General features: G+C 44.3%; 2 protein-coding genes and 1 long non-coding RNA gene across 3 annotated transcripts; 1 reads left to right on the plus strand and 2 right to left on the minus strand.

Annotated features, from left to right (window-relative positions):
- Positions 1-1,402: 1,402 nt before the first annotated feature.
- On the minus strand, positions 1,403-7,780 carry LOC127784990 (PI-PLC X domain-containing protein At5g67130). Its single transcript, XM_052312419.1, has 8 exons — positions 7,516-7,780; positions 7,252-7,374; positions 7,012-7,149; positions 6,813-6,911; positions 5,597-5,900; positions 2,054-2,274; positions 1,881-1,967; positions 1,403-1,722 (listed from the first exon to the last, which is right to left on the minus strand). Exons 1-8 carry the CDS (start codon positions 7,582-7,584, stop codon positions 1,525-1,527), a joined length of 1,239 nt encoding a protein of 412 aa, XP_052168379.1. The 5' UTR covers positions 7,585-7,780; the 3' UTR covers positions 1,403-1,524.
- Positions 7,781-8,837: 1,057 nt separating this feature from the next.
- LOC127784722 (uncharacterized) lies at positions 8,838-14,308 on the minus strand. Its single transcript, XR_008019580.1, has 2 exons — positions 10,102-14,308; positions 8,838-9,921 (listed from the first exon to the last, which is right to left on the minus strand). It is a non-coding gene; the product is annotated as an uncharacterized LOC127784722 (long non-coding RNA).
- A 202-nt stretch (positions 14,309-14,510) lies between these two features.
- LOC127784721 (uncharacterized) lies at positions 14,511-16,408 on the plus strand. Its single transcript, XM_052312063.1, has 2 exons — positions 14,511-15,390; positions 15,477-16,408. The coding sequence occupies exons 1-2, from the start codon at positions 15,225-15,227 to the stop codon at positions 16,166-16,168; spliced, it is 858 nt and encodes a 285-aa protein (XP_052168023.1). The 5' UTR covers positions 14,511-15,224; the 3' UTR covers positions 16,169-16,408.
- The last annotated feature ends 1,756 nt before the right edge of the window (positions 16,409-18,164 follow it).

An 18,164-nucleotide genomic window follows, 5' to 3' on the forward strand; every position in this document is an offset into this window, starting at 1 on the left:
GTGCGTGCGTACATATACGCCGACGCAACGCAACAAGGGCGGGTGTCGCTGTGAAAGAGACACACAAGACGACGCACAACCAATTGGCGCTGCTGCTTCCGACGTCCCTGTTTCACTCGCGTTATTCAGGTGAGATCACGTTTTCCTCTCTTCTTGCGTGTGGATTTCTAACTGCTTGCTTTGCTTTTCTACTCGCCTCTATTTTTCGTATTATATTCTGACGAATATATATAATTGACCTATATATTTTTCAACCGCGAGACGTATTCCTACGAAAAGGACCCCCGATGCTACCGTCAAAATCCAAGATTTCTATTTTGGAACTATCTATTTCACTTTTCCTGACTGGAGAAACAAAAATCTTCTCTTCCTATTGGAGTACTGCGTGGACAAGGAAGAGCGGCAAAATATATATTCACTAATTATGATATTTATTTTCCTGAATGAAGGGTTGAATTTCGTATATAAACTCAAATCAAACCATCTTTTCTACCCTCCCCCAAAATCAATTAATCGCTGACCGTGTCTTTATAAATCAAACAAATAATTTGGTACAACGTAAAAGTACCACAACTCATGTTGTTATTGGTTCTTGGAAAATGTTTTAGCCTTCACTCCACCAAGTGATATTTTTTTTTCTCGACACTAATGCTACCATACCTTTGAAGGCGAGGGTTAGATTTATTTTGAGACGAGAAACTACTATATTTTTTTAGAAAAATCATTTAACTGATTCCATCAGTGATATCATCACTGCCCTCTACTCTCTTATGGTCCACGTGTGCAAAAGCACTTATAAAACCGCTTCATGAGTTGCACTTCACGATCACCGATTACTTAGAGCAACTATAATAGTAGGCTATAAACCGACTAAATGCTGAGGTGAAGGAGAGAAGAGAGGAGAGAGAGGAGAAACAGGTTATAAAATTATAGCCGGCTTGGATACAAGAACGAAGAAACTCTCTGTAAGAGAGACAAGTGGATCATATATTAATTGTAAATAGCTAACTATTATATGGGTGGACAGAGAGAAGGCTACAAAGAACCTTATAGCCAATAAGTCAGCTGTATTATTAGCCTTGCTCTTAGCCGGTACGGTGAGAGCGTTTAATTTAACTTAAGTCTTTTAAATTCTGAAAAAAACAAGTAGTTCTGCCATTTAAGTTCCATTGCAAGTTTGCAGCACACTGATCACTGGCTGTTTTTTCAAACATTCTAACATATTTCGTGTAAGTTCACACCGTGTAGAACATTGGTGCCAACCCATAGGACCATTAATCCATTCAATTTCTTTGTATTACTGGTACAACGTAAGGTGCTAGCCTAGAACATATCGAGCAGGCATGAGGGGAAATTTCTCAGGTCAGACAGCCAAACAGACCAGACCGTAACTCTCTGAATCTATTCTAGCCTAGATGGCTAACAAGATTACTTACTGTAATTGTAATCCCATCACATAGGAGACATTAAAACGAAAAAGAAACGTGGCAAACTCATCAAAAGAAAAAAAGAATGCCTGAAAGATCAAAACGGCTTAATGATCAACACAAGACCTAGCAGTAGCAAACCAACAAATTTACTAGGGATGTTAGCATTCGAAATGCTGGCTGCTGAAGCAGGTGACTTGAATTCTATAGTTCCTGAATATACGTTTCCATTTACAGAAGAGGAAGTCCGGTTAGGGGCTCCGGTGTCCTTGCATGCGCCCGCTGGTGCCCCAGCCTGTAAAAATAGTTCTTCATGAGAATTGCAACTTGAAACACACCAATATTGAATGAAAGAGGTGCTAGAATTTTTATGCTCAAAAGTAAGAATAGTTTGTTCTAAGATTCATGCATTACTATTTTTGTTTCAAATAACACTTTTGGCTTCACAATTACCTGGCAAGCAGCAATGGTGTTGCAGCCACATAGTGTCACGCCATTGATCCTGTCTTGAACATCAAAAACACCCCCACCATCGCTTCGCTGCCATAGTAAGAAAATTTCCATTGGATACAATGGCAATAACAGATATGCATTTTCTTGTATGAGCAGTGCTGATAAAGTAATACCATGTAGTAATTCACAGCTATGAAGTTAGGGATTCTATTTCCAGCTGCAGTATAGCAAGTTTGGACCATCTGTGGTAGTCCAACAGAATTCTCTTTACACGCTTCATTCTCTACAGGAATTGTGGGGAAGTAATTTTGCATAAACAGAGATGCAGATCTTGAGTTTAGTGGTTGTGATTCCTTTCTATTTGGACAAGAACCAGTGATCCCTGGATCTCCAGCTGCCATGATAATGAGAAAACAAAAATGACCTCAGATGTAAGGTAAGCTCTCTTGCCATTGTTCTTGGTGAAATTGGCAAATACAGATCAACTCTAGACACGGGATAGTTAACAGCTGTGAATGCAAGTAGCACTTGGTTCAGACAGCGCATGTGCAGCAATCACCACACTGCTATATAAATTTACTCCCGGACTATGTTTTGAACTATAAATAATGAGAAGAAATAATGTTAAACATGCACAGTCTATATCCTGATGTAGACCAGGTATTCAGAGCAGTCTTACAGAATTAGAACACAAAAGGAAGTTGCTATAGATAATATGCTCACAAGTTCTAAAATAAACTTATGAACTTATAATCAAAGAAGTTTTGACTTAGGACAAAAATAAAACATCTTACATTTTGGAAAGGAGGGAGTATGAAAACGAGGAAGGAGAAAATATGTGATGAGAATGTTGATTGCGGGTCTACCAATGTAATTATGTACTAAAAGGTGCAATATTTTCATTATATCTTAGTAATTAGTATCATATAAAAATGTTTTGGGGTCTGTGGATTTTGTGCAGAATTCTTTCTTCTGTAATCAAATGATATGCAGCCCTCCTACATACTCGGGAAAAAAAGAGTGTTTTCTAAAACATTTTGATTCAAAACTTTAGTTCCTTGAAACAAACTGTAAAACCTAAGACTTTGTGTTATAAATGCCCCCAAACCTGGATTTTTGTGACATGTACTCAAATTTTAATGCTATTGATAACAACAACAACCACAGCCATAGCTATATCAGAAAGGCCCATGTGCTCTAGTAGTAACACATTTTTTTTTTTAACAACTCGCACGAGACGGTGCGAAGTTCTATTGATAGAGCAGGAAAAAATTATAAGATTACAACCCTGGAGGGTCGTAACCAGGAAAAGGAAAAAAATATACCACCACCCACATACCGACAGCGCCAACACACAACCCGGGAGAAGGCTAGCATCGGACCGGCCGCCGCTAAGCGTGACCGACTGCCGCTATACCAACAAAGGAACACAGACAAGATCGCCCTCTAACGGATGCCAAAACGATGTCTTCAAGAAGAGAAGCGATGGAAAAAAACCGCTGCCACCGTCCGTCGGGGCTCAAAGGAGCCGAGACTAGGCTTTCGCCCGGCAACCGCCCTTGAGGGGTGAGGCAGCACGACAACGCCCTCAGGAGGGGGAATGAACCATCGTTGTCGGCCTGGCCAAGGCCGGACTAGGTTTTCACCCGCCGCTCACCACCTGCGAATCCTTGGCTGACGCACCGATGCTCCACCACCTCTCTAGCTCTGCCGACATGCGGGACCCCTGCATCGGCGTCCTCCGCCGGCCAGTCTTCGTGCGCCGAAGACCGCGCCACACCCACCGACAGCTCCTCCTCGCACCGAGGTCGCCTCGTCCACTACCGGCCGCGCCTCTCGTGCCAAGCCGGCCTCCTCCACCGGACGCGCCTCTTGCGCCGAGCCGGCCCGATGTAACCATCTGCCACGCCCTCAGCTAGCCGTCCGAGGCCGCCATGCCTCCGGCGACTGTGGTCACCGCCACCGCAGCCACTGCTGCCAAACGCACCACCACGCCTCCTCCCACCGTGCCACAGCAGCCACTGACACCGCCGCTGCGACGAGCTCCGAGGCCTCTGCCTCCACACCGACGGTGTTGCCGCTGGTGCCTCAGGCCGCAGCCGCGGCTGCCATTGGCACCGCCGCCGTTGCCCATCACCAGCCGCGCTGCCGGTCGCCGCCATCCGCGAGCCTCGCTCCACCGTCGCCGCCGTGCAGCCGCCGTCACTCGGACCGCTGCCACCAGGGCCGGCGGTGCTGCAGCCGTCGCTCGCCCCCGGCGGCGTGAGCACCGCCGCCCGCGCGCATCTCGCCGTCGTGGTGGCCGCCGCCGGCTGCCGTGCGAGTCGTCGCCGTCGCCGCCGCCTCTGCTGCCGACGCCGCGCCGTCGCCTCGTCACGCCAACGTCGCCGCCCTTGACGCGTCGCCGCGCCGCGGCCTCCTCCGCCACCAGCACCCACTCCGGCCGGATCCGGCCAGGGGATGGCCAAATCTAGCGAAGGTGATGCCGGATCCGCCGTCTCCTCGCCGGGATCGGCCGCCGCCGTCGCTCCCCAACCGCCGCCGCTCGCCGCCTCTCCCGCGCTGAGGGGTCGCCGCCATGAAGGAGGCCCCGCCGCCGCCATCATGGCTCGCCCGCCGGCTTTCCGGCAGCGAGCTCCGGCGGCAGCGAGGTGGGGGAGGGGGGAGAGGAAAGGCGGCGGCGCTGCTAGGGTTTCGCCCCCCGTGTCGCCAGCGCGTGGGCGACGCGGGGGGGAGGGGGTTTCTTTTTTAGTAGTAACACATCAAACTCTAGAAGGGTGGGCAGTGGATTCAAATCATGCTTTTTAGTTTTTCTTTTCTGATTTCCATTAAACATTCATATTTGAAGTCAGTTCATTACAGAAATTCAGAACGGCGAGCATTTCACAGACAATTTGAAAAGAAACACTACTTTTGATTAGCAACCACTACCTTTTCTTGATCTTGACTACCGGCAAAAGAAGCATATGTTGTGCTTTATGTGATTACCCAGTGAATAAGCAAAAATTTCAAAGAGAGCTAGCTTAACAAATACTCCCTCCGTATTTTAATGTATGACGTCGTTGACTTTTCAACCAACATTTGACCATTCGTTTTATTCAAAAATTTTGTACGAATATGAAAATATTTATGTCATGCTTAAAGAACATTTGATGACGAATCAAGTCACAATAAAATAAATCATAATTACATAATTTTTTTTGAATAAGACGAATGGTCAAACGTTGGACAAAAAGTCAACGGTGTCATACATCAAAATATGGAGGTAGTACAATATTGTGTTAACTACAGATGGACAGATGGTTTACATATTGTCTGTTTCTGCTGTCTGTACAATATATTTTCTTAAACCATAATACAATAATTCATATTCAATCCTATCCCATCAGGAAATCTGTAAGGCAACTTGATACAATGTTAATACCGGTATATATAGATCTTGGATGTGCACACTGACAACACAAACTAGTCCTAATGAAAAATTCAGACATCTCAATAACTGACTACTGAGAAAGCTAAAACAAATGCCTGTGCCAAAGAATTTAACATTTTTTAGCAAGCAATTCTTAAAATAGTGAACTAAAAGTGGCTGCTATATCACTGTTCACACCTATGAATCAGGAAGATTCAGTGGTATGTAGATCTGTATCACATAGCTATCGCTGTTAATATGATTAAACATAGATAAGAATTAAAGCAGAGAAAGCCATACTTACACTCATTCTCCAGCAGATAACTCCACTGGTATGCTATTCCTTCGCTAGCCTCCTTTGAAGAATCAGAAGTAAACACTAGCAACCTGTGGTTCTTTGCAACCATATCTGTGACACTTGGCCAGTCCTTTCCATTAGTTGGCATTTCTGAGATAGGGTACCAATATTTCGTCAAGTCAGCAGCAGTAAACAATTTGCTCAATCCCATCGTTGAATGGACGTAATCCTCAATGAATATTGTTATTATCTCTGTCGGATTCTCAGATAGAAATGCTTCCACCTCTTTCAATGTGTCAATTGCTGGTTGCTAACATAATATTTCATTTAAACATTAGTTTTAGAGTGTAAACAGACTGTTAGCAAAGATAACGATGAATAGATTCCAAAAAGCAAAACAATAACCAACTCATGTTTACTAAACTTATCCAATACAATTGATTACCTCAAAGGAAATCTTATTGAAAATGTTGTCCCCAAATACAGGAGAACGATTGGAATAACAAAGCAACCAGTGCAGGACTTCTTATCTAAATTGCACGCGCCTTTCTTTAATCTTTAGCACAAATCTATTTTAAGAAACATTCGATCTTAAAGCAACTTTGGTTAGTAATGATAAAGGATAGTTTTGTACTGAGACGAATTTATCCTTGTCCAACATTTTTAGTTGTTAGTCCAGCATAGTTCCACTGCCTTTAGATTTTACATGGCAAGGGCCTTTCAACTTTTAGATAAGAAGTGTGCAATTACAGATTTACCCACGCTTTGGTAGGGTTTGAAGAAGTACCAATGATGATCAGGCAGTAGGCCTTGTAGGGGCTAATTAATGCGTGATGTCTTCTTTCTGACAGAGTATCGGCATTCAAGACTAGATTAAGATAGTGTTTAGGTATCAGAGCTATCTGACAAGAAAACAGGTAGAAGATGCACCTCAATTCTACAACAAGCATATACTCACCAGTTTTCAATTGTGCAGTTTATAGGGCTGGGCAAAATTTGAGCTGGGCATTCAGAAAAATCTTAGCAAATCCAACTAACTATTGTTTCTCCATATTTCCCTCTAAACTAACTACTTTTGCTTTAGGATGCACAAAGATTTTAAAATAGGTGTACTGAACTACTGAAGCAAGGCCCGCCCGAATTATATTTGAATTTGGCTTTTCCTAAATAGATATGAAATGGCACATATCTAGTTCTAGTATGGGCAATGAATAGAACTTACAAAAGCAGTGAAGTTGTAGCATTGGCCTTGCAAGGAGTGGCAGAGCCAGATATCATCATTGAAGTCATACATATCCAGCATCAATCCCCTCACTCCATTCTGCAAACACCCAACATCCAAAGCAAGAAATATACTCATCCTATAACAGTTCACATATACAGGAGTAAGTGAAGAATCTGGTCAGAGATCCAGAAGCTACCCTCAATTGGTTAGTGACAGTGTCCTCCTGGTTGTAGAACGTGACCCTCTCGACTCCGGTGTGCGACGGCTCGCCTACGATGGAGAAGGAGTTGTGGGTGACCAGCCATGAGTAGCGGTTGAAGGGCAGTCCCTTCACCTAAACAAGCATGGATGTAACAACAGAACATGTGAGATGAGAAAAACTTGTTGCACAACAGGAGAGAAGCTGCAGAGGAGGAGAAGCGATGAGAATTAGTACAATGGAGGTAGGCTGGATCGCCAGGTCTCTGATGCAGGACGGCCGGGTCTTGCCGGTGGCGGCGCAATTGCCGCAGTAGAGGCCGGCGCCGCAGTCGCGCGCCGACGAGCACGAATCCCCAACCTGCATACATAACCAACGCATCAAGAAGTGCTGGAACAGCAGCAGCGGGGCAGGCAGATCGAATTGGGCAAAGAAGTAGTAGCTCGAGCAACAAATTGCGACAAGAATCGGATGAAAGAAGCGGTTAATCGGGAGGAGTACCTGGCAGGAGCAGGGAAGAAGCAGCAGCAGTGCGATGTGGAGCGCGAGGAGAAAGGGGAGGCCCGCCATTAGAGCTCACCAACCACTCCCTCCCTCTCCCCGGCCGCCCAAGCCACGGCGCTCGGTGGGTGGGTGGGTCCGGCTCAGCCCTCGTCGGCGTCTGCAGCCTCGCCCGCCTCCGCCGCCGCGGCGCTCAATTACTGATGCCGGCGTCGCGTCCAGAGGGGTGAAGGAAGGGGTATTTGTTGTGGGAGGTTCTAGGGACTCCTACTAACCATGTTCATATGATTATGGAATATTAAGCATGTTTGTGATGATTGCTAACTTAATGGCCATTTAATAAGTTAAGACTCTGTAAAGGCTTAAAAAAGAAAAGGAAAAGGGAAAGGGTAAAGACTGTGGGAAGGAAATGGGATAGCTTTCGGGGTAAAAAAACAGTCAGCGCACTAGTGTATTTGGGTCGTGTTTTTATTCATGTCAGTGAAGGTTTTTTTTTAAAGACACTAGTAATCGTGCACGTGCAATGCATGTCATGACCAATATGAATTAAGTCCAGTGTAATACAATTGTAATAATATATTCTATCGAAAACCAAATTTACGGTGGTATATTGTCCAAAGATAGAATGGACATTTTAATAAGTCAATGTAAGTGAACATGTGGAATCCACATAGGTAATAAAACATACATCTATAGTGTAATATTTAATAAATTATAAATGGAATCAGTTAAGAAACAAATAAATAACAAATGTACTCTCTGCATTTTAAATAAATATATGATATTGTTGGCTTTTGGGTATGACATTTGAATATTTGTCTAATTCAAAATTTTAGCATGAATACGTAAAGATATAAATATAAGTCATGCTTAGAAGGACTTTTAAGCATGACTTAACTTTACATTGTTTTTTTAATAAAATAAATGGTCAAATGTCATGTCCAAAAATCAACAACATTATATATTTAAAAAGGTGGTGGTAATTTCATGCGTCAAGGTGTGACATCATTTTTTGATTTTTTTTATCTGCCCCATTGAGTACTACACCATTCAGAAAAACTTGGTGTAAATACAAATTGTTGATGTTGTGTACATAATTTCTAACTGTTTCCTATGTGAAAAGCGCGCGCGGGGGGAGGGGGGGGGGGGATAAAACTGAAGGAAATGCAATTTCTTAGAATTTATAACCGTCTCCTATGTGGAAAGGGCATAATAAAACTGAAGGGAATACCTTGCTCTGGTTTTAAACTGCTTGGATTTTTTTTATAGCTAATTTATTTGACATTTGTAAACAGGATCCCATTCTCTCACTTTATCCCAAATTTTGCACAGAACAAAATTTAGAGCTCTGCTAGATTGCTATAAGGTGCAGACCACTTCAACATTGGTAACACTTGATTAATTACAACAGCTGGAGTATTGCAATGATACAAAACACCAAATGAGAAAAGAGCATTAATTTTACATAAGCCAATTTGTTGTACAAATCATCTTCATCATGTATTGCCTTTCCACCAACTGAATCATGCATTCTTCACTTCGTGGATTACTGCATTGGTATCCTACATCACTTGTGTCATTGATCTGAGCAATGGTCAATGAAATCACCATGGAAAGTTGTTTCCATTTCATTTCTTTATAATGAGTTTCCTATGAAAACATGGTCACAGACTTATTGTGCTGAAAACAACTTTTCTCCCTTCCTCACGTTATTGCCTTTTGCTCTTGCAATCTGTATTTCTTTTAGTCTCAAACAATGGAACTCACAAATGGATCATCTTTTATTTCAAAAAATTCATAGAACTATAGCTTGTTATGACAGGCCGTCCTAGTAAACTAATAGTAGTTCAACTTGTAACTGCGCATATATCTCACACTGAAGTTAGGATCCAAATTATAGCTAGCAGAGCAGAAGAATGTTGGGCTAGCTGTTTATGGGCAATCAGCTAGCAGAGCAGAAGAATGTTGGGCTAGCTGTTTATGGGCAATCAACACAATATGCCGTATACATGTTAACTCTCATATGTTCCCTTCTGACACGAAATGCATGAAGTTGAACTGATCAGTTGAATGCCATTGATTCTGACAACCGTATCATTAGAAGAAATATCTACCTAGTAGCTACACAAGAATGTATGCGCATATATATAATGTAACAGGAATTCTAGTGATAGGAAGTATATAGCAAAACATGAATGTCAGTTCATCAAATTGCATAGGTGAGATTCAGTAATGCCTCCCAAGCCAGATGACAGGTACTTTTGCTAAGTTACGGTTGATGGGCTGAGGTATATAGAAAGACAAATATATTCTGCTTACCCAGATCGCCATAGCCCATGGCCTTGCTTAGAGCTTGATAATGTCATGGCACTTGGAATTAGCAAGATCATCAAGTAGAGCTCGTTCCTGTAGAGACATTGGTAGTTGAGACTTGAGAATAACCTATAAAGAGTATGGATGGACACATAAATGTATAATTATATATACTGTAAATGATAATAGTATGGTTCAGCATTTTCGTAAAAAAAATAGTATGGTTCTGCAACTTGAAACAATGCATATAATGGTATTCGAGCAATGACAAACCCCTGAATTCGTCAGTCCGCTTACAATTCCAGCAACATGACAATCTGCAAGGCTAGAAAAAAGGGGATCCATTATTATTTAAAACAACCCATGACAACAAAGTGCTTTACCTTTGCCATACAAAGTGCATAATTTTGTGGCTTAATCAAGTTGAGGCACTAAATAAAACAGAAGCCCGCCCCAGTCTTCAACGCACTAAAACAATGTGAATGTTAGATCGGAGCAAACAAAACTCAAAGTAAAGCAAGCATGAAGCAATGGCTGAACCAACATGGAAGGAAGAATATATATGTGGTCTGAGAGTACCAAATAACATAATCAATGGGTCACTTGCAGTTTGGCCGACCTGGCTTCAACAAAAAAAGGAAAATCATGGTACAGGCCAATGCTCAAGGAAGAAGATTAGGGATTAGGGACTTGATGAGGGACCGATGCGGAGCTCCGGCAGAGATCCGGCAGAGATCCGGCGAGGATGCGGCGGAGCGGCGGCAGCGGAGAGGAGGAGGCGCGAGCGAAAAGGCCGGCCGCGTCGATGGGGAGGAAGAAGGACCCGGCGGCGGCGGCTCCGGAGTGGCCACGGAGGAGCGGCGGCGGCGGCGGCTCCGGCGTGGCCGCGGAGGAGCGGGGAGGATCTCCTGCCAGGACGCAGGGAGGAGGAGGAGCGAGCGAGGAGGAGTCGAGGAGCGACGTCTTCGCGGCAGCGGGTGGATGAGGACGGAGGAGCGATGTCTTCGGCGAATCGGCGTGCAAGCCAAATCGTGCGGTGGAAATAAGCTGCGCCTGGATGGACGGTCCAGATTAGTCCGGATGATTTGGCCTGTAGCATTGGAGGGGGACAACTCCTCCTTTTTATATTATAGTATATAGATGACATATGTCGCCTGTATTGAGCATCACGGAGCATCACGGAGAGATTAGAACGAGACATTGGGTAAATCATTTCCAATATTAGAATTTATGATTTTAAACACAAATTTTGCTCCAACTGTATCCCTAAACATCTCCTAAAAATTAGGCGTTCTCATCACTGCGTCTCTCGCTCTCAAATCGATCTGCGCTTTTTCCATTTATATCAGTGCTTCTTCCCATCGCGCTCATGAAATGCTACAGCCAGGAACTTCCTTGCGAAGTCATCCATTGATGCCGTTGTACTCATCTCCACTGCAATCAATCATAATAGAGTTGCATATTTCTTAAACCCCACAACCGGTTGGCAGCTCCCTTCTTCTGAAGAGAGTCACGAGCAGCACACTGGGGCCGTAGGACTCTTGGGTTGAGTTGGATGGTTTTCTGACTTTTTTTTTAGAAAAGCGGTTTTTTTCTCGCGTTGAGTCGAACGGTTTTCTCGAACCGTTTTTAGAAACAACAGTTTTGGTTTTTTCTCGCGTTGAGTCCAATTATTTTTTGGATCTGTTTTTTTATAAACGGTGTTTTTTTCTGGTAGTTTTTCAGAGCGGCTTGTTTTTTTATAAACGGTGATTTTTTCTTGTGCGGTTTTCTCAAACCATTTTTAGAAATGGTGTATTTCTTTCTAACAGTTTTTAATATCTTCTTTTTTTTTTGCTTTTTTCAGACAAAGGAAACCGTATTTTTTCGAGCGTTATTTGGAAACTGTTTTTTTCTCGCGCATTTTTTATTTTTAGCGGACGATGGAAACTTCTCTCGTTAAGAAGTTAGATTAGATTCTGGTTTTGCGGTCTTCTTTTATTCTCGTGAGTGATCCGGTTTTTTTCCCCTACTCTTTTTTTTATCACGAGCGACCAGAGCGATCTGGGAGATTTTTTTTCTCCGCGTCAATTAATGAGGGTCCGACATTCCTTTTTTCTTTTCTTTTTGCATTTTTTTCTCCGCGTTGGACAGATTTGGTTTTTCTTTGCACATTTTTTTCGCCCGATTTTTTGATCGGACAATTTTGATTTTTTTCGCCCGGTTTTTTCTGGAACAGACAGTTTTGGTTTTTCTTTTCTTTGTTTCGCACCCTTTCTTTCGCCCGGTTTTTTTATCGGATAAATTTGATTTTTTCATCTAGAGTTTTTTTTGGATCGGACCCTTGTCCGTTTGTGGCAATATTCTTTCTCTTTTTGGACTCAACCGTAAAGGATCCATCTAAACCAATTAGAAAACTCTTGCTTCGATTTTCTTCATACGTACCTTCTACTATCAACCAGATGAGATAGGGCTACCTGTAGCAGCTTCAAATAGATCATATATTAATTCTCAGGGGGTACTGCTGACCTTGTATGACCCCCTTCGAATTGATAAATCCAATTCAATGAGGATTTGGTTCTCCTGTTATGGGTAGCCTGCTTTTTCTATGTTATATAGAGTAGTATGTAACTACTCAGAGTCAGGTTATTTTACATAGTTGGATTCGATATTTGCAGGTCAGCATGGGTTTTTTTCGCCCGGTCTTTTGATCAGACATATTTGGTTTTTCTCTTCTTTCTTCGCACGTTTTTTCGTCCGGTTTTTTTATTGGATAAATTTGGGTTTTTTCGACCGGTTTTTTTCGGAGGAGGGAAGCCCCTCTTATTATTTTTAAGTAGTAGAGATTATAATAACTAATTAAAAGATTCATATTTTTTCTTTCGTCACCAAATTTTCGTTCGTTTGCCCGATTTTCCACTCGTCCGTGCGATCCCTCCCTCCTCGAGTCCGAGTCTGTCTTAAAAAAAATCCCGAGCTAGATCCCCAAATCAATCAGTCAAATAACCAAAAAGAACAAGAAAATACCAATATCGACCACATAAATTTGATCCCCACAATAAACCTAATACCCATGTATTACCTCCCTCCCAATCCAATCCATCTGAGCGACAACAAAAAACAATAGAAAATGAATCACAAATCCACAAAATCACGAAATCACAAATCCAACAACACTAAGTTACGTCGGGTTGCAGGCGACGTGTGGCGGCGGAAGTGCTTGGCGCGGTCGTCGGGCTTCTGAACGAGCTTGACGCAGGCCAGCGGCAGGAACTACATCAGTTGAAGGCCAACGGTTTTTGAGGGCAGCATTGGCGGTGACTCACCATAGGTCCCGAGGGGAGGCGGCGCGGCTCTGGAGCCCTTCCGCTGGATCTGGAGGAGGGAGGGAGCCTCCGGGCGGCCACCGCTCCTCCCGCCGCGCGCCGCCGAAGCCACCGCACGGTGCTGCCGCGGAGGGGAGGGCGCTGTCATCGCCGCCGATGCCACCTCCCGCCGCTGGGCCGCACCGTCTTCACCCGCCGCCGCCACCCGTCGCCCGCCGCCTCCCCTCTTGCGCCGCCGCCTGCCGCCTTGGCTCCGCCGCTCCGAGAGAGAAGACCGAGAGCAAAACGAGAGAGATGATCTATGGGCTACCGCCGCCTCGCCACCAGGAGCAACAAGGCACCTCCATCCACCATGTCGATGGTTGGATCTTCAGGCCGCTGCCGCCGTCCTCAAAGTCCTCATCGCCGATGACTGCTACCTCTCCATGCCATTTCCCATCAGCTCGGCTACATCGTCGGCCACGGAATCTCCACGGCCTCCACATCGACTTGGACCAGGATCCTCTTCCCGGCGCACTCCGTCGGCACCACCGCCTGCCATCACCTGAACGCCCCCTTGACCGGTATAGCCTCCCCTCCCTTTCCATTCTGTCTGTCTCTCCCTCTTTCTCTCTGATAAACGGATAGGAACGATGAGTGGATAGATAAGAACGACGCAAGAGCTCATGAGTCCATAGACATGGTCTATGGACCATTGACGCATGGGAGGAGACGTGCTCGTGCTGCACTGCCCCATAACCATTGTTTTTTTTTTTTTTGAGAATTCCATAACCATTGTTTGCTACCAGTAATTGCTACTACTCCAACTGCTTAGTAGGCACCGCTTTTATTTTTTTTCTATTAGGGATCTAGGCCTTATCTCCTCAGTGGCCTAAAATTATAGGGGGCTATAATTTTTTTTTTTTGATTTCAATGCTTGCGTTATGAGCGCGTTTATACTATGGATGTGTTTAGATTCTAACAAAAAATTATCAAAAAAGTCACATCAAATGCTTGGACATATGTATAGAACATTAAATGTGAATAAAAAAACCAATTACATAGTTTACATGTAAATTGCGAGACGAATCTTTTGAGCCTAATTACGTCATAATTTGACAATGTGATGCTACATTAAACATTTGCTAATGACGGATTAATTAGGGTTTATAAATTCGTCTCGCAGTTTAAAGGCGGAACCTGTAGTTTATTTTGTTATTAGTCTACGTTTAATACTTAAAATGTGTGTCCGTATACGTCAAAGTTTTTACACCCAACAAACTAAACACGGCCTATGTATTTCTAATATATATATATATATATATATATATATATATATATATATATTCGCAATTTAAAGTACATTGAGTATAAAAATTCCACTTGTATTTTATTAGACTTACCTACATACAAATAAATATTTTTCTTCATGATACAAATTTTCATCCGTCGCCTTTTTTTAGCAGATTAGTTGTCTAAACCAAATAACAATTTTTGTCACTGTACACACTTTGTAATCATCTGGTGCAATGTATGGGCACTTTTGCTAGTTAGTATATAGATACAGATATAGATATAGATTAAGAAGGTAGAAAAATAAATAAATGAGGACTTGTTATAGTTGGTTGAGATGAAAAATTATTGAAAAAACAAAGTTAGTTATAGTTAACTAATATGATAAAATAGTTGGAGAAATGATACCAAATTTGAAAAATAAGTAGTTATATATTTGGATGGAGGGAGTTTAATAAGACAAATATAATAAAAAATAATTTGTAACTTGGAGCCGCATTTAACCATGACATTAAGAAATTTTAACTAGGATTTTCAAACCGACCCATACATGTAGGGATGACTAGGCGCTGGTAACCAATTATCTAGGGCCATGAGAGGATTTTTAGACAACCTAATTAATTATCTAGGGTGCCAATGGAGAAAAAAAACAAGATACATATGGAGGAAGTTTTATCAGAAAAATGAAAAGCAATCAAGTTGGGCCGGGCCTTCTCATAAGCCCAAATCGTTGGACCATTAAAGCTTGCCCACCTCCCTCTCTATCTCTCTCTCCTCCCTCCCCAGCAGTGCAGTAGGCAGTACCACGCGCGGCGCGCAATGCCGTTCCTTAGCCCTCTCGCTGGCGATGACGCCGACGACTACTACTACGCCTACGACTCCGGATTCCGCCGAGGCAGCGGCGGCGGGAAGATCGCCAAGAAGGAAAAGGACAAGGACAAGGACAAGGGCTTCCTCTCCTTCCTCCCCTGCTTCCTCCCCTGCTGTAATCGCTCCTTCCCGATTCTTGATTTGCGGATTCTTGATTCCGGTGGATTCTTGGCTCATCGCTGCTTGGTTCTTGGCAATCAGCGCCCGGATCGGTGGAACCGACGGTGCACCGCCGCCTCCTCTCCTCCGACTCCAGCGACAGCGACAACATCGCCACCGCGGACATCACCGCCGACCTCGCCCGCCTCCGCGCCCGCTACTCCCGCCTCGCCACCGGCCCGCCCGTCCGCCCGCGCGACGTCCCCTGCCTCCTCGCGCGCACCGACGACCCGCCGCTCGCCGTGGCCGCGCTCTCCTGGCTCGGCGGCGACCTCCGCCCCTCCTGCATCCTCCTCACCCTCCTCCCGGCGCTCTTCCCCACCCTCCCCGCGCACGCCCGCCACGCGCTCTCCGCCGCCGCGCGCCGCCTCCACGCCCGCGAGGCCGCGCTGGACGGCGAGGTCGCCGAGTACCAGTCCACCTACGCGATGAAGCTGGCGTGCGAGAAGACCAAGGACGGGGTGGCGGAGACGGCGGGGGAGGAGATGTGCAAGATGGCGCGCGCGGCGCGGCGGGCCGACAAGCTGCGGTGGCGCGCCGTGGAGGCCGCGGTGAAGGAGGTGCTGACGCCGGCGCAGGCCAAGGAGTTCCTCAAGGCCGTCGAGGACGTGGCGGCCAGGGCGGCGCGCCACGGCGCGAGGTGGCACGCGCGCACCGGCGCCGTCTCCGTCCCCGTCGAGGTGTTCGACCGCATGCGCGCCAACGCCAGAGCAGCCACGGATGATGCTTGGTGATCATCAACGGTTTTCATTCGATTCTCCACTAGTTTTGTTTTGTTTGGACAAGAGATTCATCGCTAGTTTTACTTCAGTTCGAATCCTTCTGAAAGCTTAGGCTGAAATCGGCCAAAATTGTTCATGTTTTTACTTCACTTCTTTGCACCTATATACTGTATTCCTGTCTCTACTTACAGAGAGGGAACTATACCTGAACCATTGTTTTCGAATGAAGTTTGGATGGATTACACCTTTACAGATTACAGTGATCTCTGCTGACAATAGTTTGTTCTCGCATCACTTGAAGTTTGTCAGGGCAGACATACAAATTGTGTGAAACTCCTCTGTGCATATCAATTTGGTTTTTGAATTGAAAGTTTGGATGATCAAAGTTCATTTTGGGGTGTGATGGTATCAAAATATTTTGGTACAAGTTTGTTAGACTATGTGAGCTGTAAATGTCACATTCTATTAGTTAATGGTTTGCTGTCTAGAGTTACTTATTTGTTCCGTGAATGTCAACATTGCTGTGTGCTGGATTGCGTTGCCTGTGTTATACACAGAACAATCGGCTTCAAATAATATGATCTGCTTCATCTCGTCGAAACAAGATTTCGGCGATATAAAGTGGGTAGCGCACGAGACCTAAAGGTGGATGGATGCGAGGACAAAAGATTTAGACATGTTTAGGCCCTCTCAATGAGAGGTAATACCCTACTCCTGTTTGGGGATTTGAATCCACCGGGTGTGTATTAATCTGACGATCTGGTTGTGAATCATGCCCCCTAGAGGGCCTCTTGCCCACCTTATATAGCAGGGGGATTACAAGATAGAAATCTTAGCCTACGATTTCGGTTTTTTAAATCTACTTTACAATATTATCAAATCAGGACTTTAGACCGTTCCATAATATACAAGAAAACGTAATACCCAAGTCATGATCCGTTACATATTTTATAGATATAAGTTATCTCCTATAACCAGTTGGATAACCATGCCATGTGGGTATGGGGTACCTATAATCTCCACAGTAACCCCTGAGACCTTCACAGTCGAAAAGATAATCTTTCTCTCGAACCAGATTACTCCAAAGCTGAGTGCTTCAATCATCTTTACCATGGTCTGCCGAGTACTTTTACCAAATCAGAAGACTGTGGAGGGCTGAAAAATAATTAAATGTAAACATAGGTGCATCGACTAGATGCACCTAATAGGTGTAGCCCCCGATTATGTGGTTAGTTGAACAAACCAAGCATATAGTCAAGGAATAAATAATCCAACCAACTGAGTGGTTTTTGATAATTATAGTCATTTGATATCAATATATAGCATATGCGGTGTGAACCCCCCGAATAACATGATCCGAGTGATATACCGATCGCTTTGTAAAATATGATGTGTGCAGCCTAAAGTTGACTACATCATTAAAAATTCACATAGCAAAACAGTTATAAAGAAGCCTATATGCTGTGAATAAAGAATTTTCCAAAGTATTGGCACACGCCATACGCACACTGTTTTAATAGATGTTCTTAAGTCACTAAAAGACACATGGTTTCACCACACCTAGAAATATATGCCATGTTCTTCTCAACAAGAGGCTGGAGCGATCGTTGCCAAAATTTCCGACTGGATCCAACCAAGAGACTAGCCACCAATTAAATTGTTCTGCAATCGGGCATCAGTTGCCGAGTTGTTTCCCTGCTCAGCTAGATTTGAAGCAATCAGCAAGTTGTCATTATTTGTCGTTTCGCCGGTTTCGTTGAGTAATCATCCAAGCCGGGCCCACGCATATATCTACACATGCAAGCAGGAACCAATTTCGTCGGCGTCGTACATCTTTGCTTGAACAGCGACATGGTCTTCTCAAAAATCTTCTCCGACTCGGGACCATGGCCAACACAAAGCATCTCGGCCGACTACCAATGGGATGTGCATGTTTAACTGCTGCTGCATGCTGTCATACAGACAGACACAAGCAGCCGATTGCTGCTCGAGCTCATGCGTCTACAGG

Source organism: Oryza glaberrima, chromosome 9, assembly GCF_000147395.1.
Source record: "Oryza glaberrima chromosome 9, OglaRS2, whole genome shotgun sequence".
Lineage (NCBI taxonomy): Eukaryota > Viridiplantae > Streptophyta > Magnoliopsida > Poales > Poaceae > Oryza > Oryza glaberrima.

What these genes read in the sequence shown, in the direction of transcription:
- LOC127784721 (XM_052312063.1), top strand. Translation starts at nt 15,225, where the DNA reads ATGCCGTTCCTTAGCCCTCTCGCTGGCGATGACGCCGACGACTACTAC. An exon ending in CCCCTGCTTCCTCCCCTGCT is followed by an intron (nt 15,391 to 15,476) that starts GTAATCGCTCCT and finishes CTTGGCAATCAG; the next exon opens with CGCCCGGATCGGTGGAACCG.
- LOC127784990 (XM_052312419.1), bottom strand. Translation starts at nt 7,584, where the DNA reads ATGGCGGGCCTCCCCTTTCTCCTCGCGCTCCACATCGCACTGCTGCTG. An exon ending in TTCTTCCCTGCTCCTGCCAG is followed by an intron (nt 7,375 to 7,515) that starts GTACTCCTCCCG and finishes TTATGTATGCAG; the next exon opens with GTTGGGGATTCGTGCTCGTC. An exon ending in CGATCCAGCCTACCTCCATT is followed by an intron (nt 7,150 to 7,251) that starts GTACTAATTCTC and finishes ATGCTTGTTTAG; the next exon opens with GTGAAGGGACTGCCCTTCAA.